At 39.0% G+C, this 20,919-nt stretch overlaps 2 protein-coding genes and 1 pseudogene across 4 annotated transcripts in view; 1 reads left to right on the top strand and 2 right to left on the bottom strand.

Annotated features, from left to right (window-relative positions):
- FAM171B (family with sequence similarity 171 member B) overlaps positions 1-8,272 on the bottom strand; it is a 59,284-nt gene extending 51,012 nt beyond the window's left edge. Inside the window, exon 1 of the mRNA XM_074364008.1 lies at positions 7,694-8,272. Within this exon, the coding sequence (XP_074220109.1) occupies positions 7,694-7,910 (217 nt within the window). The 5' untranslated portion in view covers positions 7,911-8,272. The remainder of the gene's footprint in view (positions 1-7,693) is intronic.
- A 5,168-nt stretch (positions 8,273-13,440) lies between these two features.
- LOC141577726 (tRNA selenocysteine 1-associated protein 1 pseudogene) lies at positions 13,441-15,378 on the top strand (annotated as a pseudogene).
- A 1,283-nt stretch (positions 15,379-16,661) lies between these two features.
- The window catches only part of ITGAV (integrin subunit alpha V), a 77,784-nt gene continuing 73,526 nt past the window's right edge, over positions 16,662-20,919 (bottom strand). For all 3 annotated transcript variants that reach the window (XM_045520424.2, XM_010960014.3, XM_074364007.1), the window contains 2 exons: positions 20,735-20,857; positions 16,662-20,465 (listed from right to left, as the gene is read on the bottom strand). In XM_045520424.2, coding sequence (XP_045376380.2) covers positions 20,370-20,465; positions 20,735-20,857 — 219 coding nt within the window. In that variant the 3' untranslated portion in view covers positions 16,662-20,369. The remainder of the gene's footprint in view (positions 20,466-20,734; positions 20,858-20,919) is intronic.

Genomic DNA, 20,919 nt, shown 5'->3' with positions numbered 1-20,919 from the left:
CAAAAAGGTTATTTGAGTCTGCATGTTACCTTTGCTCTTTTCTTACTGAGTCCACTTACAAAGGCCTAATTAACCACGGCAGGTTGTCTTAACCTTCTGGAGGCCAAGGGTTCCTTTGAAAATCTTACAGATGTTCTCAACACTAGGTAACTGCAGATTGTGGGACTGATTTCAGGGCACTCACACCCCCCCTACACCCTTCCATTGGCCCCTAGGACCTCTGCCAGTGAGTCTCTTACACTTACGATGGGAGGAGAAGGTTCACCACTTTTAGGACTTTCTTCCCCCATGAACTTACCTGACCTCCCCTCAAACCTGTCACAGTGATTTGTATTACCTCTCTTCTTTTCTCATGAGCCTCCAAAGCTTCACCTTCCACATCCTGACATCCTGTCTTCACCAGGCCTTACTGACTCACAGGACTTCTTTCCCATTTGAAATACTATGGTACGGAAGCAATTTAAAAATGCACCTTCTTTTGACTCTTCTGACTCACAAATTTGAATCCACTCATAGTGAAAGATTCAAAAAAAAAAAAAAAAAAGCTCACTTATCTTAGTCATATTTGCTATGAAGAAAATCATCAAATTATCCTTAAGTAACAGTTTTATCAGACTCTGTAACTGCCTGTTGGCACCATAATTTCGTTTAAGACATGAATGTATTCCAGCTTACGTCAAATACATCAAGCACTGCCAGAGCAAAGCACTTAGCACAAGGTCATTTCTACCTCATCCCACTTCCAAGATCCTATGACTCCAAATCAGTTTAATCTGGGAAGTGAAATCTTTTTTCTAATTATTATATATTTTAATTGCTATTAGACATTGTTTCATTATAAACAGCATTAGAAGATTAGTTGTTTCGCACATTACTATACAGATGTTTCTCTTACATGTGGTTATGAATGAGAGTTAAACTCTACTTACTATAAACATTGGAATTTGGGGAAGTATTAAATCATAGCCTCCCCCAGAATCTAACAGTACAAACATTATAAAATATACTTTGAGAAGTACTTACTTTATGAAGAAAAGTTATTTGTTTTTAAATGCAAATATGTGGAATACACCAATTTATTTAAATATAAATGACTAGATCATTTTTAACTTCAGATACACAAAATTAATTCATCATAATGCGTGCTTTATGACACACTGTTATTGATCCACACACCGTTCATTTTACCTAGTGAAGCAAATCCTACTACCCTCACTACCCTTCGTGACATTCTTCCTCTCACTCAGAAAGCGTGGCCTCTGCCTTTCATTTTTAGAGTAAATGTATATTCTTTCCGTAATCTTGTCTCAGTCACCCAGACGCTCCTAAACAAACCCTGCTCATGCAAACGTGAAAGCATCAGCAGCATGTTTAAAGTTTTGAAGAAACAATCTATTTAACTATACAGAGCCATGTTTTTTTTGACAGCCTAATTTCTATCATTGCCAAAAACACAGTGAAGCAGGCAAGGGTGGAATGGGTCACAAAATCCAGGACTTCTGCAGCTTCTGTTCAACTCCTGGCTACAGTTAGCCTGTCAGGAGGAACAAGTCAGCCCTCTCCCCTATGCTGTTTGTCTGTGGCACATTCCTACCACACACAAAAAAGCAGCGGAATGGATAGGTGTGAATAAAACCATGCGCACTGGCTTTATTTTATTCTAGAAAGGACAATGGATATGGAATTCTACAACACCCCAGAAATAGCCAGGGGCCTCACAACAGGAGCCTGGGTTGAGGCTGGACATTTCTACTAACTTCCAACTTGTCAGTCGGTCACCTAAAGCCCAACTAGCATTTAGGTCCACGGATAGGAACTGCTATGCACTTAGCTGTATAAGTGTTCTAAATTTCAGCAGAGCTAGCAAGTGAATTAAAATGATACATTTATAAATGCTCTACTGAACAGGAATGAAACTGGACTAAGTACAATAACTGATAATACCGGCAAATGTTTAATTTTAAATTAGTTCCTAAAGCTTTACGATGTAGAAACCTACTTGAGAAAAAAAAAACACATTAAATAGAAATTGAAATCTCATTCACATATAAAGTTAATTTTAAATCTTCGTTTCTGTATAAGACATAGATGCTTAACGTGGAGAGCTTAACAGGCATTATCAACTCAGGGTTGCAGAGACACATAAGACATTACTGAGGCATTTTACTGCCTTGGTTCACTAGGTCACTGAGGCAGAATTGACATGCTAGTAACGTGGAAAGGAATTACCATTTTTGTGACACCCTCTACCCCACATGAAATGGCACCCAGAAACCACTCACTCATTTCAGGCCCAAGTGAACTAGCCTTTCCAATCACAGACATCATCCACAAGTAATTAAGAACACTGCCTAGTCCCTATAACACAGACAATCATAAAAGAAAAAGAATTTAAAAGGCACAGACTCTGATATGTGTTGGACATACGAACTGTGCTTACACAAAAGGCCAATTAAAGAGACATCTCCAAACTGAAACTTCAGAGCAAACAGAAGGCGTTTTCTTAAGCTTATGCTGTATTTCACTACAATGCATAGCTTTCATAGTTTTAGAATTTTCCAGGTAAATACTCCAAAGCATACTTTTTACCAGTAACAGATGGAAAATATTGCATCCATATCCTAGCGAAGGGAACTTGGACAAAAGGAAATTAAGACCCTAAGCCAAGTCAATGAGTGACAACACCACCGCAGCTAACCTAGTCAGACAGAACGCTGGAAGGGAATCAAATCCAATATTTATATACTTCGGGGGAAGTATTTTGTTTCAGAAAAATATTTGGTCATTTCTGTTCAGGCACATTAAGAATATTGAAAAACCACCACTAAAACAAACTGGTCTCAAATTCAACACAATGGCATGTGTTTTTCAACCTGTAATCAACACCAAGAAATAACTCCCTTTGGTTACTAAAATCCTGGAAAGAAATCAGAATTACCCCATCTGGGAATATGGCCTTTAAAGCATGAGTACTTTAGATTTAAAAAAAAAGTCAATTTCTAATCCCATTTTTCCTATTGATTTTCAAATTTCTTGAACAGAAAAAAAGTAACTAAATGCTTTCTTGGATAGGAGATTTCAATTAGGTTTGGTTAAATCAAGAAGTTTAAATTAAGTTTTTTGAATTAAATAAAAAGTATAAAGTTATGTTCTATATTGAATTTCATTATTTTTAAATGAAATTTTATTAAGTAGATGCCAGCTCTATAGAATATTAAAAAAATTTTTTTTTTTTTACTTTAAAAGTACACCACTGGGCCCAGTAATTCCACTGCTAGACATTTACTCAAGAGATATGAAGACATGTCAACACAGAGATGTGTACAAGAATGTAGCAGCTTCATTTACAATAGCTAAAACTGGAAATGACCCCAAAATCCATCAACAGAAGTGATAAACCAAAGTGCAGTAGTTCATACAATGGAACACTGCTCAGCAGGAAAAGGGAATAAACCATTGAACATACAACAATGTGGATGAAACCTACAGAAATTAGACTGAGTTAAAGAAGCTAAACACAAAAAAGTACATGCTATATGATTCTATTTTATAAAGATCTAGAAAACACAGAATTAATCAATGATGAAAACAATCAGAACAGCACGTAGCTGCCTCTGGATCAGGGGCAGGGATTGCCTGGGAAGGGGGAAAGAGAGAACTTTCTAAGGTGATGTTAAGTGTTCTGTTATCTTGGTAGGGGTGATGGTTACACCCATTTGTCAAGAGAGTACAGTTTGCATGTGTACATTTTGATGTGTGTACATTTTTACCTCCCTGCTCCCCCCACCCAAAATCCCACATAATGGGAACGAGTGCAGGTGTGAGTGAATTTGATCATTGTTAAAGCTGGGTGATGGGTATGGGCTTTTTAAATGCTATTCTGTTTACTTGTTTGACATTTTCCAAGATAGGTTTAAAACTATGTACCAATGAAATGTACAATCAAAAATGCTTATACCATGAAAATGGACCTCTCAAGAAGCTTTCTCTGTATGCAGAAACATTTATAAAAATCCATGGAGATCCCCTGTGTCTGAGCTTCACACGGAGATTTTGAAACGGAGCTCATTATTTTCTCCAGCTCCACTGGTCCCCGCCCCCAACTCCCCCTACCTTGTCTCCCATCGAATGGGCCCTCAGAGTGAATATGATATGGTCATCTCAGCCCCTACAAGCCCCCAAATTCATTCTTCCCTGGTCCCTCAAATACTTATTTCTAATGAATCCTGGTGCAGATGGAGACATCAGAGCTTCTGCATACACTGGAGAAAACAACTGATATGAGGGATCTCAGCCTTAGTCTTTACTCTCACTACTCGCTGAAGATGGTGTTTCACAAGTTAACCAGAAAATGAAAATCTACTTTTTTTTACATCTTGATTCTTTTCATCTCATCTTCAACATTTTTTCACCTCACTTTCCTATTTCTCAGCAATACAGAGGATACAAATTTTCAGAATAATAAAATCCAGAGAATAGTAACCAAAGTCAACGATCAGTTTCTCTACTATGGACTCATGAGGCCCAGTCACGTACCAGCCACTAAACACATCTTATTAGTTTTCTAAATTTTGCCTGAGAAAAGTCTTATAGTTTTTCACATAACACGTTCAAAGAATCAGAAGCACCATACAGATACAAAGAACGAACTCAAGCTGCTCAGAGTTATTTAAAGGTATGTTAATACCCACCTAGGTCATGAGAGGATTATAAGTGCACCTGGGTAAAGAACATTCTTGACAGAACCTAAAAAGTGGACCTAAGTATTGTGTTTATCAGTTCTCCACGGTCAGCATAACAAACACTGAAATTTGCTAAAAGATCCAAAGCATATATACTTTATAACCTCCACTTACAAGTATTTCTAACATTTCTTTATTTTTATATAAACCCTGCTAAATTCCTATGAAGAATTTCACAAGATATTAAATAACTCATAAAGTGAAAGTGACCTTTGATGCCAACATTTTTGTATATTCATTTACTCATTCCTTCATTCAGAAAACTTATGTGTACCTATCTATGAATACCACGTGCTCTTCTGGAGGCTGGAAATATATGTAATAATTTAAAGTACTAGTGAACAAAGCAAAGTTCATGCCCTCATAGAGCTAACACTCTAGTAATGGGAAGACAGGCTCACCAGAAAGGCTGAGAATAAGTACCATGGAGGAGAATGTATTACTATTTAAATACAGCTGGAAAGGCTTCTTTGTTACAGGGACATTTGAATCAGAAGAATGTGAGGTTCCAGAATTCCAGGCAGAGAAAACGACAAGTGCAAAGACCCCACACCAGAGCCCACTTTGCCAACTGAAGACACAGACAGCCAGTGTGGCCCCAGCACCAAGTTAGGGTCAGAGCTGAGGGAGACGGGAGGGGGAGGGGCACAGAGGATCTAGGTCTTTGCAGGCCATTTTCAGGGTCAGGGCAACTAGTGTGAGAGAGATGGGAAGCCATTGGAGGACTATGAGCAGAAATGATCCTATTTAATGTTTTTTAAAAGATTGCTGGTGGGGAGGGTAATAGCTCAGTGGTAGAGCACATGTTTAGCATGCATGACGTCCTGGGTTCAATCCCCAGCACCTCCACTGAAAAAAAAAAATCACTAGCTATGTAAGGAGAACAGACAAGAAATGAACAAAGGGTAAAGCAGGAAGACCAGTTTAATCCAGAGATCACAATGTGCTCTGAGGAATATTTAACTTCATTTGTTATAGGTTGTGTTCCGTTATACAACCCAATACTCCTATAATTGAAAAAGCAATCAATTAAATTGCTCTCTTGTTTGCCACTGGCTTGGAGAGTTAAGAGTTTTTGAGGGAAAAGCAAGAGTCATTTTATGTTACCTTTCAGGCTCTAGTTGGATCTACTGACTAGGGGTTCCTTTATCTTGATGTATCTAGTAGGTCAATAGGACAAAAAGTGTTTGTTTCGCAAAAAAAAACCCTTTTAAAAAATATTCCCTCATAAATATCAGGAAACAAATATTTTCATTTGCATGCTAAGTAAAAAAGTTTTCATATTATGCAGTTATTCATAAACCTTATCACAACCCATCGATACGGTACTCAAAACCCATTTAACTAAATATCCCTGAAAGATGATCAATTGAAATAAAAAATATACTGCAATTGCTTCTCAGCCTTTTGGCTAAGATCAAGTGTAAAAAATATACTGCAAACCATAAAATCTATCACCACTCTAAGCCTTCTGTTTCGTAATTTCTGAAACCCCTCTCATAATGAAGACAAGCTTTCTCCCACTCTCCTGTCTCTCATGTCCTTAAGTTTAGCAAACAGCATAACAGCTGCCTCGCCCAAACCCTGTTGTTAGCATTTTCAGTCATAAAAAGCCAGTAGGAAAACCACCACAACCGCACACCTTTCAAGACTTTCAGCCACACTCAGGTGTTATTAATTGTTTTAAGAGGGTGTCAAACACATGCTTTCCTGCACTTTGGTGATTTCATCCTAAGCTCAGAGCACTCTGATAAATTAAATCACCCTGGCTGTGTCAGCTGCCGGGCCTGAAGATTGCTCTTTGATGAGGAGGACGCCGTACAAAATAAGATACCGAGCCCACTCTTTAAAATCTCGTTTTCAGCATCTTGTACAATGTTACTAGGCAGGATTTTAAAACAAAAACAAATGTTATAATTCACTTTGGTTTTGCAGAAACCTAAGCCCACTTGCCAAAACATTGATGGCTTTTTTCCCCCTTTCCAAAGAGCAGGCAGCTTCTACAGTAGGGAAGGGAACAGGGGTGGGGGGGTGGGGAGAAGCTATTAAAACGGATAATCTAGCTTTTTACTTACCGGTGGAGTTTTAATGGGGAGGAACAAGGCACGAACTGAGGGACTGTTACAGCCACATATATTAAACCGATTTCCTCACCCTCACTGAACAGTGTCAAGAATCCGCCTCATTACGTTCTACTAACAAGTAAAGAGATTCCCCTCTCTGGGGTAACAGGCTTTGCCGCACCAACATCCACTACAGACTTCATCCCATCCATCCTCCTCTGCTTTCCCTTTCCTTCAATTACAAATTCCTATTTCGTTTTAGTTTTTTTTTCATCTTATACTGAAGGTATTCTTGCCAACTGCATTAAACTCTTCCCAGGATGAGAAGAGATAGATAAATAATAAAATAAATCAAGATTTCTTTCTCCAGGGCTAAATTTAAATATACAGGCGGGGCGAGATGGTGAAAAGGGGTGTGTGGGTGTATATCGCAAGATTTTTCAGTCTCGAGGAGAGAAAAGGATAAAGAACAGAAGGCTAAAGGGATCTGAGAAGTGTGTGTGTGTGTGTGTGTGTGTGTGTGTACGTACACATGTGTGTGCGTGTGTGTGTGTACGTACGTACACAATCATTCCCAGGGCAGAGGGGAACATTCAGGAAGGGAGGGAGAAGAAAAAGATCAATCGAGGCAGTCACTCATTCCGACCCCTCCCCACCCCACTGCAGTGCTCTGCGCTTCCCAGAAAGCTCATCACCCAAAAGGCAGATTCCCGAAACCAAAGCAGAGCTCGAGTCCTGGGCAGGCTGTCTGGGCAGATGGGGGAGATGGGGGTGGGTAGAGGCAGGCAATGGGAAACCATCTGGCTAGGGAAGGGGCGAGGAGGCCAGCGAGGCCAGATGAGATCGCCGGGCGAGACGGAGAGGCAGGGCCGCGCTGCCGGGACCTACCTGGAACAGTGGTGACGGTGGAGGATGCCCCCGGCGCCCCTGGCCTCTCCTCCTCGGCCTCCTCCCGCTGCCGCTGCTGCTGCTGCTGCTGGATGAGGCTGAGGTCGGAGCGGCTGAGCTCGGCTCTGGCGGCCGCGGGGACCAGCCGCGCCTTCAGCAGCACCGCAGCCAGGCCGAGGAGCAGGGTGCAAGGGACGCGCCGGCTGAACCTCGCCATGGCCGAGAGCCAGAGGGCCGCGGCGGCATATTGCGGAGCTCCGGCCGGCGGCAGGCGCCAGGGCTGCGGGCTCCGGCAGCGCCCGCCCGCTCGCTCGCTCCCAGTCGCGCGGTCTCCCTCGCACACCCTCACCAGGAGGAGGAGGCCCGGGAGGCGGAGAGGACGCAGGGCGGGGAGGAGGGGGAAGTTAGCATCCTCGCGCACGTGATGCGCGGGGCGGGGCGGGGCGGGGCGAGCCGGGCGCCGAGGGCTGCGGCTCGGCTGTCACTCGCTGCTGGGCTGCTCCGAGGGCGCGCGCTCGACGCGGTGCTGGGGCGCTGTGCAAGTGCTGGCCTCCGAGGCTAAACGAAGGAGAGGCTTTCTGGGTGCTGGTAGACCTCGGATCCTCCATCCCCTACCCGAGACACCGGGAAATTCTGCAGAAAGTGGAATAAAATTACCTCCACCTGACCCCAAAGTAGAAGAGAAGGTAGTATATAGATTACCCTCCTGCAACACTTAACGCAACACCAACGGATCAAAAAGCCAGGCCCTCTTAACCATGTGGACTTTGGGGCATCACGGCCCTCATTTGTTTAGCAAGAAATTAGACGGAGGCGCTCCAGATTTTGATTAAACTTCCTCTTTCTGCCCAAATGGGAATTAATTTCTGTATCAAAAAATATTCTTAGTTACATTTTGACTCATTGTAATCTACACTTTTCATTCGTTCAAAAAATTTTTTTTCTAAATGCGTAGTAGGTGCTTACCACGTGCCAGTATTTAGTCAGGAGTTGGAAAAATCAAGATACAGTCCCTGCTTTCTAGGAGCCCACTACCTCGTAGGGCAGAGGAACATATAAAAAAATTATAATCCAGTGTGGTGGTTGACACTAAAACGTGCAGAAAGTGCATTGAACTGGAAGAAATTAACTGTGTGGTATATGGAAGGAGGCTATGAAACACTACGAGAGGTGCGGTTTAAAGCGTTCCACATGTAGGTGGGCACAACCAGGTCATCTAAAAAGTGGAGCTGTGTGTGTGTGTGTGCACAAAACCCAAAGGTGTGTAATAGCACAGTGTGCTTGGAAAACTGTGAGCAATGACTTGACAGAGTCACGGTATTTTAGATTGAAAAGGAGAGTGGAGATCAGGTCATTAAAAGTTACAGCAAACACTGCTATAGTACTTACTGTGTCCAGGCACTGTTCAAGCACTCTATATACCTCAACTCCTGTAATAACCTTGGATGCTATATAAAGAAACTGAAATTTACACAGCAAGTGGTTATGAAGTAGTGAAAGGAATTAATCAGGGAAGGGACTTGCTACCAGTCTGCATTTTAGAAGGATCACTTTGCTATCATTATGGAAGATGAAATACAGAGGGATAGGTTGAAGAAGAGGAAGCCACTTTAGAGGTGTTTGCAAAAGCCAATAAGGAGATACCAAAGACTCGTGAGACTAGACAAGAGAGAAAAGGAGAGGGAGATTCAGTATGTAGCGCTAGAATGAACAGAGATGGTTGATTGATTGGGTGGGGAGGAGAGAGGAGAAAGATGAGCATGTCTAGTATGACACCCAAATTGCCAGACTGAGATCTTGCGTGGCTGCTTATGACTTTATCGAGATTAGCTGCTACTACAAACTTCAGGATAGATGATAAGTCATGGCTTGTTCAGTTGTAGTCTCTTGGATTTGAAGTGCCTGTGGGACATGTCACAGCCTAATGTAAACGTGATCTGACTGTGACATCACATCATTTACCATCACAGTTGATTCAGCTGCTTTGGCTGATTGGACAGTCCCTTTCTATAATCACTGCTCTTTTGAGGGTTCCTCCCAATATTTCCAACTTGCTGGAAAAGAACCAATTTCTCATTAGTGGAAAATCATTCTTTGGTCAAGGATATGAAACTAGTACCTATATAACCATGAAGTAAAATGATAATAATAATAATAATGGGCTTTTTACATACATTATCTCATATCCTCAGAGCAGTCCTCCAAATTAGCTCTCATCCTGGTTAGCAAATGGAAACACTGAGGATCAGAGAGGCACCTGTCTTGCCCAAGGCTACACTAATAAGTGAATTTACCTTTCTGCATTGTGTGAAACTTTTACAATGAGCTTGTATTCCTTGTTTAGTGATTTTTAAACAAAAATAAACTATGTTCCATGTGGCTTTGCCTCGTCTGGGTGAGCAGGAGCTGTTGGGGAGAGGCTGAATGTGGAGGGTCTTCATGAGCTTCATCAAGCTGTTTTCGTTACATTTTCTTCCAATTTACCTCTGCTCCTGGAGAGAAGAAAGGAGAAAATGGAAATGGCTCCAAAAATCTGACTGGCAGATCAGAAGGAAAAGAGTGCTGCCAGGATTTCTGTCATCCTGCCTTATGGTGGCCACATCATCTTTAATAAATTAAGAAGCTGACCTTCCAGAGGCAAAGCCACTGATGATTTCACAGCCCCCAGTAGAGGGTGGACGTCAAGTCTTTCAATACTAAGACCATTTAAAGAAATAAGCTTTGTCGATCAAGATGGTTTTTAAATGCTTCATTATTCATATAGCTTATACTTAATTTCTGCACAATATACAAAAGCCATATTATTTGATGCAATCAGGGCTGGTAGTTGGTGAATCAAAACAGTAGATCAAGAGACCAAAAAAAATCAATATATTTTAAATATATTTTAAACTGCTTATTTTATCTTAAAATAAGTAAATATACATTCATTTACCACTCTTTTGATGTAGGGCCAAGAATTTTCTTTTAAGTATCTAACCACATCCTAGGGTTTGAAGTCATAAACCACAATTACAATGCACCCTATTATTTGCATTTTTTGGTTAAGTGGAAAGAGTTCTTAAAGACTCTTGACAGGCAACTTGAATGCCAGATCCTATTTTCAGTTTTTCCACAATTTTACAATTTTCTCACCCATTTAGTATTAAACTTAATTCTCATAGAAAAATATACTTTGTTCAAATTTATATTTCATCCATTCCTTATAACACATAGAACTGCTGAAAAACAAGTGTGTGGACAAACATAGCTGACTCTCGGCAAAGACAAAAACCGGGCAGATGTTCAGGAAGGGGCATCCCGCTGACTGCGTGTATCTCACGTGTCGGCCAGTGTGTTTCTCACAGGAATGGAAGACACCAGTTGATCTAGGAAGATATTTTCAGATTTCTAATCCATGACACTATTCAGACTTAATACAATGTAATCATTAGTGTTGGAACTTCTTCATTTTTATAAATATACTACAAGCCATCAGAAAGCAGAGTATAATACCATACATATATAGCAATTCTCCTCTGCTTAAGATCTGCTGGTACCTCCCCATTGCTCGTGGCATAAAGTCCAAAATCCCTAACAGATTTACAAAGCCCTTCACAATATGTCCTCTGACTATGCAGGCTCCTCGTTTAACATTTGTTACATAGATACAGAGATGGGGGTTGGGAAGAGAAGGGCAGGGCTTCTTTTATTCCCTTCAACTAGACTTATTTGGGTTGCACAAATTGATTTCCTCTGCCGGGACCTCTGCTCCCTCTTCTCTTTAACTGATAAGCTCCCACAGAGCCTGAAGCTTAGCTTCGACATGACTTCCTCCAGGATCTACTTCCCAACACCCTGAGCTTTGATTAGGAGTCCCTGCCATGAACTGCCATGGCACCTCATATTCTCCTTAGGACTCTGGCACTTAAAATGCATGTTTTCTTGCCTGTACCCTCACTAGGGTAGGTCCCACAAGGGCCAGGGCCATCGTGTTCACAGCTGTATCTCAGCTCCTATCTCAATGCCCAACAGTGATTGATTAATTGGCTGATTAAATCCATGAATCAATTTTAAGAGGCAGAACTGTTAGTTAATGGAGAAGGGTCCAGAATCAGAATGCTCTGGTAGCCACCCCTCACAGCTATGTGATTTCCAGAAGATTCTAGGCCTCAGTTTTTCTTGACTGTATAGTGGAAGGAACAATAGAGCCTAAGGGAGTAACAAAATAAGATAATAGATAAAGAATTTAGAGCTTCTTGCTATCTGAACTGTTCAGTAAATGTCGGCTGTTACTTCGTTAATGTTATGTATGATTGTTCTGTTTCACCTGTATATTTTTTATAATGTAGATAAAATTTTATTTTATATGTAATCAGTTCTTTTTCTTGATAGTTAGGTTCTATAAAGTCACTGCAAACACTAAATTAGCAAATACTGAACCTTTGTTCCTAGAGGAATAGAGTTAGGTTCCTGGGGCCTCTAGTCTCAACATTTTCATCAACTGATTAACACATAGCGTTTTTTCATGTGCATTTATATGTCATTACATCTTTAAAAACAAAGAAAGCCAAGTGATTATCTCAACAAACAAATGAAAAGCATCTGACAAAATCCAATACCTTTTCATGATAAAAATGCTCAACAAACTAGAATGGAGCTTCTACAAACTGATAAAGAGCATCCACAAAAACCCACGAATAACTTCGTAATTAATAATGAAAGAGTAAATGCTTTTTCATTCAGGAACAAGACAAGCACATCTACTCTCACCACTTCTATTCAACATTAGAATTAGAAGTGCTGGAGTATCTAGCAAAAGCAATCAGTCAATCAGGCAAGAAAAAGAAACAAAAACTATCCAGATTGGAAAGAAAGAAGGAAAACTATCTCTATTTGGAGGTGAAATAATCTTGCATATAGAAAATCCTAAGAAAGCTACTCAAAAACTATTAGAATAAACAATTTCAAAAAGATTGCAAGATGCAAGATCAATATACCAAAAAATTTTGTATTTCCATACACTTGCAATGAACAATCCAAAAATAAAAGCAATTATGAGAAAGTGATTTTAATTTATAGTAACATCAAAAAGAATAAAATACATAGGAATCAACTTAAAGGAAGTGTAAAATTTATTCTCTGAAAACTATAAAACATTGTTCAAGCAATTAAAGAGGATCTAAATTAATGGAAAAACATCCCATGTTCGTGAATCAGAAAATTTAATATTGTTAAGATGGCAACAGTCCCTGAACTGATCTACAGAATCAATACAATACTCAACAGAAACCCAGCTGACATCATTGTAGAAACTGACAGGGTGATTCTAAATTTCATGTGGAATTGCTTGGGACCCTTAATAGCCAAAACAATCTCAAAAAATAAGAAGAAAGTAAAAAAAGAAGAAGAAAGTAGAAAGAATCACATTTCCTGACTGCAAAACTTACCGCAATTCCATGGAGGCCGTAAGTGGGTGGCCTGGAGCCCTACATGGATGAGAACTTCATCTCCAGAGCCTTTGCCGTCACAGGGGAGAACTTGATGAGCACCAACATTATCCAAAACAACCTCACTGGGATCCCAGCTGGCCTCTGCTTTGTAGAACAAACAGATTTGGCCACAGCTAAGAAGTTTTCTTCCACAAGCCACACCTGAAAAACATTTTAAGTTGAACCGTATCACTTATGGGAAATAACCAGATAATAGCCTGAGTACCCCCTTTTTGTGGGGGGTTGAGGGGGCTGACCCAACTTGTGGATGATGGCATGCTGTAAGAATTGTTTGTCAACATCCATCTCTTCTGCTAAGGAGGCAAGGTGTTTTCAACCAGACAGGTGTGTCTAAGCGCTGTGGCTTTGTGAAATTCCTGCATGAACTGGAACAGAAGGGAACCCTGACAGAGTGCCAAGGAGTAGTGGAACTGGGGTCTAAACGGATGGGGCCAAGCATGGCAATCCCTAAAGTAAGCCGTGTGAAGTCAGTGGAATATAGTTAGAGGTGCAGTTACAGCTGCAGTATTACCAGAACCACTATGCCTGGGGGGCTACGACCAGAACACGGGCAGCCGCAGCTACAGGTATCCCAAGTAAGGCTATACTCAGAGCACCATGCACACATAGGAAGAAGTTGGAGATGATGATGCACACCGCAAGCCGAGCTGGATGTGACTGAGGCCAGCAAGGAGTTCATGCAGCAGAGCGAGGAGCGGTACGATGCACTGATGGACTGTCGCTGGCTGCCCCTGTACACAGTGTTTTCAGAGACAAGGGCAAGGACAAGGGCAAGCCAGAATGGACTATGTGAGGTAGATGGCAGACTTCCTTTAATTAATTAATTAATACATAATAAATATTAAAATATTTATTAAGTACACATTTAAGGGGTAAGAATATTTACCTTTTTGGAAATACGATCTGTAATTTTAGTAATCAACTGTTTCCTTAAATTATGACTATTCCTCCAACACTTCTGCTTTTATTCAACAGTGAACCATTTAAATTGAACTGGAAAATGAAAGGACTGTTAAAAAGGTTGAACGAAGTTAAAATTTGTATTTCTTTGAATAAGAATCATTTACCCAGGTACGGTTATCCATACTAGAGACAAAGACAGTTTGGAATTTTTAACCAAAGTGGGTCAGGTGATTCAAACAGTTATTCAACTCTGGGTTTAAGGGTCCTTCTTAGGTAACAGGCATGTAAATCATTAAGATTCTCTGGGGTCAGCATGCATGGATTACCTACTGTGTGTCAAACAGTGGGCAGTTTTATCTATGGCAGTTCAGGTATTTCCCACAATCCTCCTGCCCCCTAACAAATTTGCTCCAAGTGTGGTGGCTGGGGGGAAAAGATTTCATTAGGCACACTCCAGCTGGGATGGCCCGGTATGTGGTGGGAAGTGATGGAGCCAGCTAAACCTAGATTAAAATGCTCAGGACTTGGGAGTTTACTCCAAGATCAGGTCTAGATTTTCAAAAGCCTGGATTGTTTTAGGGACAAGACTGCTGAGGGGCTGCCAATGTGCCAAGCCCTCCGACCTCACTTTTGTGTGTCTTGACATTAAGTATCTAAATTCATTAAATAGATACGAATCTTTAAAAAAGAGAACACAAGAAACCAGGACTTTGTGATTTGGGAAATTTTCAACATATCTAGATTGCAGAAGATGCTAAAATTAAGAGATTTATTTTCAAGAGAGTTTACTCTTGAGAGAACACAGAGACTGTACAAACTTTTGCTAATATCTCAAAATTTTTTCTTTGAAGAGATTGTATGTGACTCATAGATTCCCCTCAGATACCTCAACAGAAGGCAAAAGTAGAGATGAGATTATTTGAGAAAGCTCTGTGGAGTAGCCTCTGGTCTAACAGAGTGAGTATCTTTGACATACACAAGAGATCCACAAAGTTCTTCTTAATTTTATATCAGCAGAAACACTGCGAGTTAGGTCTAAAGGGGTAGTGTACAAAATGAAGAAGCATATTGAACCCACATAATTTTGCCCGTAGAAACAAACTGATAATACTACTGATTTGCAAACATGTGCTATGTTTCATAGGGAAAAAAGAGAACCTCAGGAGAAATCACGAGCCACAGAGAATTGTTTACAGACTTTGAAACCAAATGTAGTTTGCTCAGCTGGATTTTGTAATTGCTTGGGACTAGCGACTTCTTTTTCTTTGTATTTTTTCCCTTTTTTGAACTAGAATGTCTATAATTATTACCATACGCTTGTCTTGCCATGGTATGTTGGGAGCAGATAACTCATAATCTCAAAAAGAACTTTAACTGCACTGTTCAAAGATGAGAACAATTATAAGCCACCAGAACTTTCCTGCCTCCTATGGTAAACTTACCATATACCCTCCCCAAGATCAAGAATCATTTCTGTTACTAAAGTGGAGAGTGTAAGTCTTCAAATTAACTACTACTACATTTACACATCACTTAGTGCTTTTTGTAACTTTGTAATAACAAATTAATATTCTGAATACAAGACTGTCTAAAAAGTAATCCCTAAAGATTCCATTTCAACACTCTAATATCTAAGAAATGGTGTAGAAAGAAAATCTTTGAGATTTACTTTGAAACAAATTGTTATTTTAATAACATGAAGGTAAGTTACTGTGTAAAGTTCAAATTCAGAATCTAAGTCCTCTTTTTATTAAAACAAGACCAATTTATACATTTGTTATGCTTCAGCAAATGAGTCCAACAAGCAAAGTAAACCTGAGTATAAAAGGGAATCTAACTATATAACTCTCCAGGCAGTTCAGAACAGTTTAGAAAGTGAGTCAAAATATTACCGTTGACCCTTGAACACACAGGTTAGGGGCTACGACCCTCTGGCGCAGTTGAAAACCCCAGTGTAATTTACAGTTGGCCCTCTGTATCCGTGGCTCCTCCGTGTCCAAAATTCCACATTTAGGGATTCAACCAAGCAAGGCTCAGGCAGTATAACTATTTACTGCTGAAAAAATCCACGTAGAGATGGACCCATGCAGTTCAAACTCTGCTGCTCAAGAGTCAACTGCAATTGGAAAAGCATTGGTGGTGCACCAACTGATACTCAGACGAATCTAGTTTATAAACTGTGACTAGCAATCCAGGCAGTGTTGCACAGCAGAAAGCTCACTGGACTAGGTGTTTGAATAGGTAAGCTTTAGTCCCAATCCTGCCAGTTACTGCTTCGGACAAGTCATGAACCCTCTGGGCATAGTTAACAGCATGAAGAGGGTGAGGTCAACCCCTTCCAACTTGTGGTTTTTAGCAATTTGACCATGACCTGCACAGATGGTGTTATTTGCAATTATCCTTTTTGGGGTTTGCTGAGCTTCCAGAATTGGACTTAAGAATTTGGACTTTTAGAGAGTTATGTCACCTCTTTGAGGTCATCCTTTTAGTGCATTACTGCTGGCTCATATGATTAAAAAACAAAGCAAAACAACAGCATAGAAGGAAAATATAAAGTCCATGCACAAAAGTGGCACCATATGATCAAGTTTTTATTGAACAGACACAAGTTACACACTGGAAACTAAGCAGAACACTGAACCAGTTTTCACTAACTCAAATCAAGTTAGCAAATGACAAATTTTAGGACACACTCTTTTATGTCTAACCCAATGTGGGTGATCACAAGAGAGCTACACAAAGAAAATTACTTTCTATGTTACTTAGGTAGCAAATTAATTGACATACACAGTTACTTTAAGATACCATGAAGTGTTTAAAAACCAGCAGGGAACAGTTCACTGCCAACCTGAAATAAAGTGTGTAACAGACCTTTTAAGGGTAAGTAACTTCATTTGTATATCCATAGCAAAATCACTCCTTCCTGCTAACAAAAACACTAACAAATCTCCCTTTAGATTAGGTTTACTAAATTAAGAATGACTTTGAAATTATCTAGGTTTGGTTATATTGTTATATTGCACTTGAGATGAATGACAACAAAAATCAAAGATTCAGTACCTCTCCCAAGAAGTTCATTATATACCAGAAATTACAAGGAAATACAAGCATATATGCATGCTACATGTCCATAGGTTCATCATTCAAACTAGCCTACCAACAAGTTAAAAGGGATACTCTCCAAAACACTATCAAGTCATTTCATTCATGATTTTGGAGATACTATGTTCAATTTCCGAATTTTACATTTTTTTCCTTATTAATCAAACATCACATATACAAGCTATCCAAGAACACAAACATGGTGACACTGAAATAGGCAACAGTCACATACAAGTATTCCAAGAATGACTTACTCTTCACCAAGCTCAGCACTACATTCTGCAACAAAGGAACGTTTACCAACTTGCAGATTTGCCTTATTAAAAAAATCAGCTGATCTATTACATGCCTTTGCCACATAAATCTCTCTCCTAGGATCATGATTCACTATCAAAAATCTTTCACAGCCTTCATTAAAGAAGTCAGTATAGTCTCTTTAACTAATACTGGAATTTTCTCTTTATATAAATATAAAGTATTAATGAGAATTTACTATGAATAACTAGTTTTGTAACACAGGTAGAACTGTGGCACTAATATTTGATTAATTGTTCTCCACCTCAGTATTAAGAACTTAATCAGAATTACAATAATCACTAATCACAAGAAAAAGGTAAAGGGAAGAAAAGGAAAGGGCAGCCTTCACACAAATATTTCCCAAAATAGCAATTCTGAAACAAATGCTTATATAAGAAATCAACAACAGTATCAATATGTCTTATCAATATCAACTGTTTCAAATATTATCTGACCCCAACCATATGTGTTTTCTTAAACTGAATCAGATTATAAGAATTTTACACTCAAAATGGATTTCAATTATCAAAAAAAAATCACAAACACGGCAGTGACTATTTTTTGATGTTTTAACCAGAACATTCACATGCTACTTTAGGGTAACAAGAATCGCAACATTTTCCCAAATATTCTCATCAAAGACTAGGTTTTTAAATCATACTCCGATCATACTTTTGTGAGATATTAAATCTTCACTTTTTTAAAAAGAAAATACTATTGCTTGAAACTACATTTCATAAAAGCAATTTAAAACATTATGTTAATTTCCATGTAACATCCTCCAGTTGCCTCTACGCTAATGCTCTCCCAACTAAGCTGTCTAGGCTCCTCCTTCAATCTCCCATAAGAGATTGTACCTTGAGATAAGAGGGCATCGTAAGAGGAATAGATTGTGCAAAAACAAATAGTAACATATTTGGAAAGAGTGACTTTCTATCTAACAGATAATTTTCAGGAATGACTGCTATTAGGTGGGAAAACAGGTAAGGTTAACATTGTTAAGAGACCAACTTAGTGACTATCTGGTGGCAGGCCCTAAGATAAAAATACTTATTCCTTAAAAAACTTCAAATTTATTGGTAATAAAAATACTTACTGAATATGACTAAGACCTTTTAAGCTACTAATAAAATCTATATTACAATACCTATTAATTTTGAAAATCACTAAAGCTAAATATAGGGTCTTGTATATGTTCTAACTTGTATAACTCACCTACACGCGCCTCTATTTTATGAATATGTTCTAGCTTAGCCGCTTGCATAAGGAGTTATAACACAAGACATTGCAAGATAAATTTCATTATTTTTAAAACATAGCAAAATATTCAATTATTTAAGGGAAATATTTATCATTGCCTAATGAAGACAACGATTAAAAAGCTATTAAACTCTCAATCTTTAATGCACAACATGATGTAATTGCACAAAAATAGGCATAATTAATCGTTATCCTCAGGCCTTGAGGAACTGTGAATAATTCACATAATCCTCTAAAAGATTCAACACCCCACAGGCTTATAAAACTACCACTTGCCACCTCTACAGCTTTTATTAAAAGATCCTAGAAAAGTAATTTATGTTAATAAACCTAAGAAAGTTTTAAAAGGTTTCCAATAACTTGAGTTGCTTATAAAATAACCTTTAAGAAGTGGTTTTGATCACTCAGACTGGTTTTTCATGTTACGCCTTGCTTAAACCGAGATAATGTCCACCTGAGTAGCATCACGCTATTGCTAGAAGTAAACCACTGAGCTGCTTTAAGAATGTCAATTGCACACATTTCTCGTGGGGTTGGGAGGTTGAGTGCAGGTTCCTGTAAGTTGTAAAACTTCCTCTATGATCTTGACACATTCTCAGTAACAGTTTTGGAAATGTAAGGGAAAACACATATATAGGAGGAAAATAAATTAATCCCAACTAGAAACTCTTGCTGTAATTGAAGAACAAACTGTTAATAAGCAACTCTATCAAAGAACTACAAATGTAGCCTTTTAATTTAAATGCTTTTTTTTTTTGGTATTATATATAGCCAGACAAATGCAATGGAATAAACATACTTTGGAAATGATTTCTAACTCCATATGGCTTTAAGCATCACGATGTTTGGCAGAAATTAAACTATTATACAAAAGAGGCATTTTTTTGATAATAGAACTAATTTTTAGCATAAGTTGACTTGAAGGATTTGAAAGAGAACTTAAACTCGTACAAAATAAAATGCAATAAAATGGATTGTGGATAAAAATATAAATAAAAATTTAATAGCAATTGTCCCCAGACTTCATATTAAAACAAACAAAAAAACTGTACCTTTGCTATTACAGGAAAGAGTTTAAATGGGATCGTACTTCTCTTTTTCTTAAAGTTCCACCACGTAGGGAATATTAAAATCCAACGTTATGCAGGTAAAAAGGTAGCTTGAAAACTCAATTGTAGTGTAATGTGTATTAATTAACATTAAGTATCTGTACAAAAGATGTGGATCCTAAGGTCCAAATTTAGATTGCTTTAAAACAACAAAAACAACAACAAACAAAATGCAACATACAAAATCAGAAACAATAATTGTAGGAGGTACTATTTTATATAAAGTGGTAACTCAGGCACTACCTGTCCTATGTACACTGAAGAAGAGCTATCACTTAAAATGTTATTATTTAAATACCTAAAAACACAAGTCAGTGGGTGTGTATTAAATGTGTGTCTGAACTTAATCATAATGAAAAGGTCGACAAATATTGCTCTCACTTTGTGGTTAATACCAATGGGCACCATCAGCAGTACAGTCTTGGAATTTCATTCCTCATGAAGGAAATCAAAATCTATAGTGAAGTGGTTACTTCTAGTGGGTCAGGATGAAGCATCACTTAAAAATTACAGTTAAGTTTCTGAGTTTCCTTCCCCATTTTCATGAGGCTGAAGCTGTTCCCTTTCTTGTTCTTCTTGAGGCGGCCGGACACGTTTAAAAAAGCCCATCTGTCAGTTGAAGAAAAACTAACGTTACTGCCACATCAATGAAGAATATTAGAAGTATTCTGAGGGGCCGTATTACGACCAAGACATTTTAAAGGGCACTAGCACAGTTTTTCTTCCTTCAAATGATATGGAATGCTCATCGTGCATCATCATTAAAGGTCTCTTTCTTCGTTCCCTCCCTTCTTTTCCAGTTTTCCTTCCTTTCCTCCCTCCCTTCTCCTTTTCTTCTGCTTCCCCTCCCTCCCTCTCTTCTTAAGTCCATGACTTACCCTGTACATGACAAATACCAAAACAGCCAGTAACAACAATCCTGCTAGAACTGCTAAAATGATCACCCACACAGGCACAGGCATGGGTGCTGGCTGAATGCCCCAGGTGACATTAGTGGTAACCTGTTGGGGGAAAAAGTTCTTGAGTTTTAAAAATAGTTCACTGAATCATCCAACAAATATCT

This window comes from Camelus bactrianus, chromosome 5 (assembly GCF_048773025.1).
Source record: "Camelus bactrianus isolate YW-2024 breed Bactrian camel chromosome 5, ASM4877302v1, whole genome shotgun sequence".
NCBI lineage: Eukaryota > Metazoa > Chordata > Mammalia > Artiodactyla > Camelidae > Camelus > Camelus bactrianus.
This window is presented reverse-complemented; position numbering and strand designations above follow the sequence as displayed.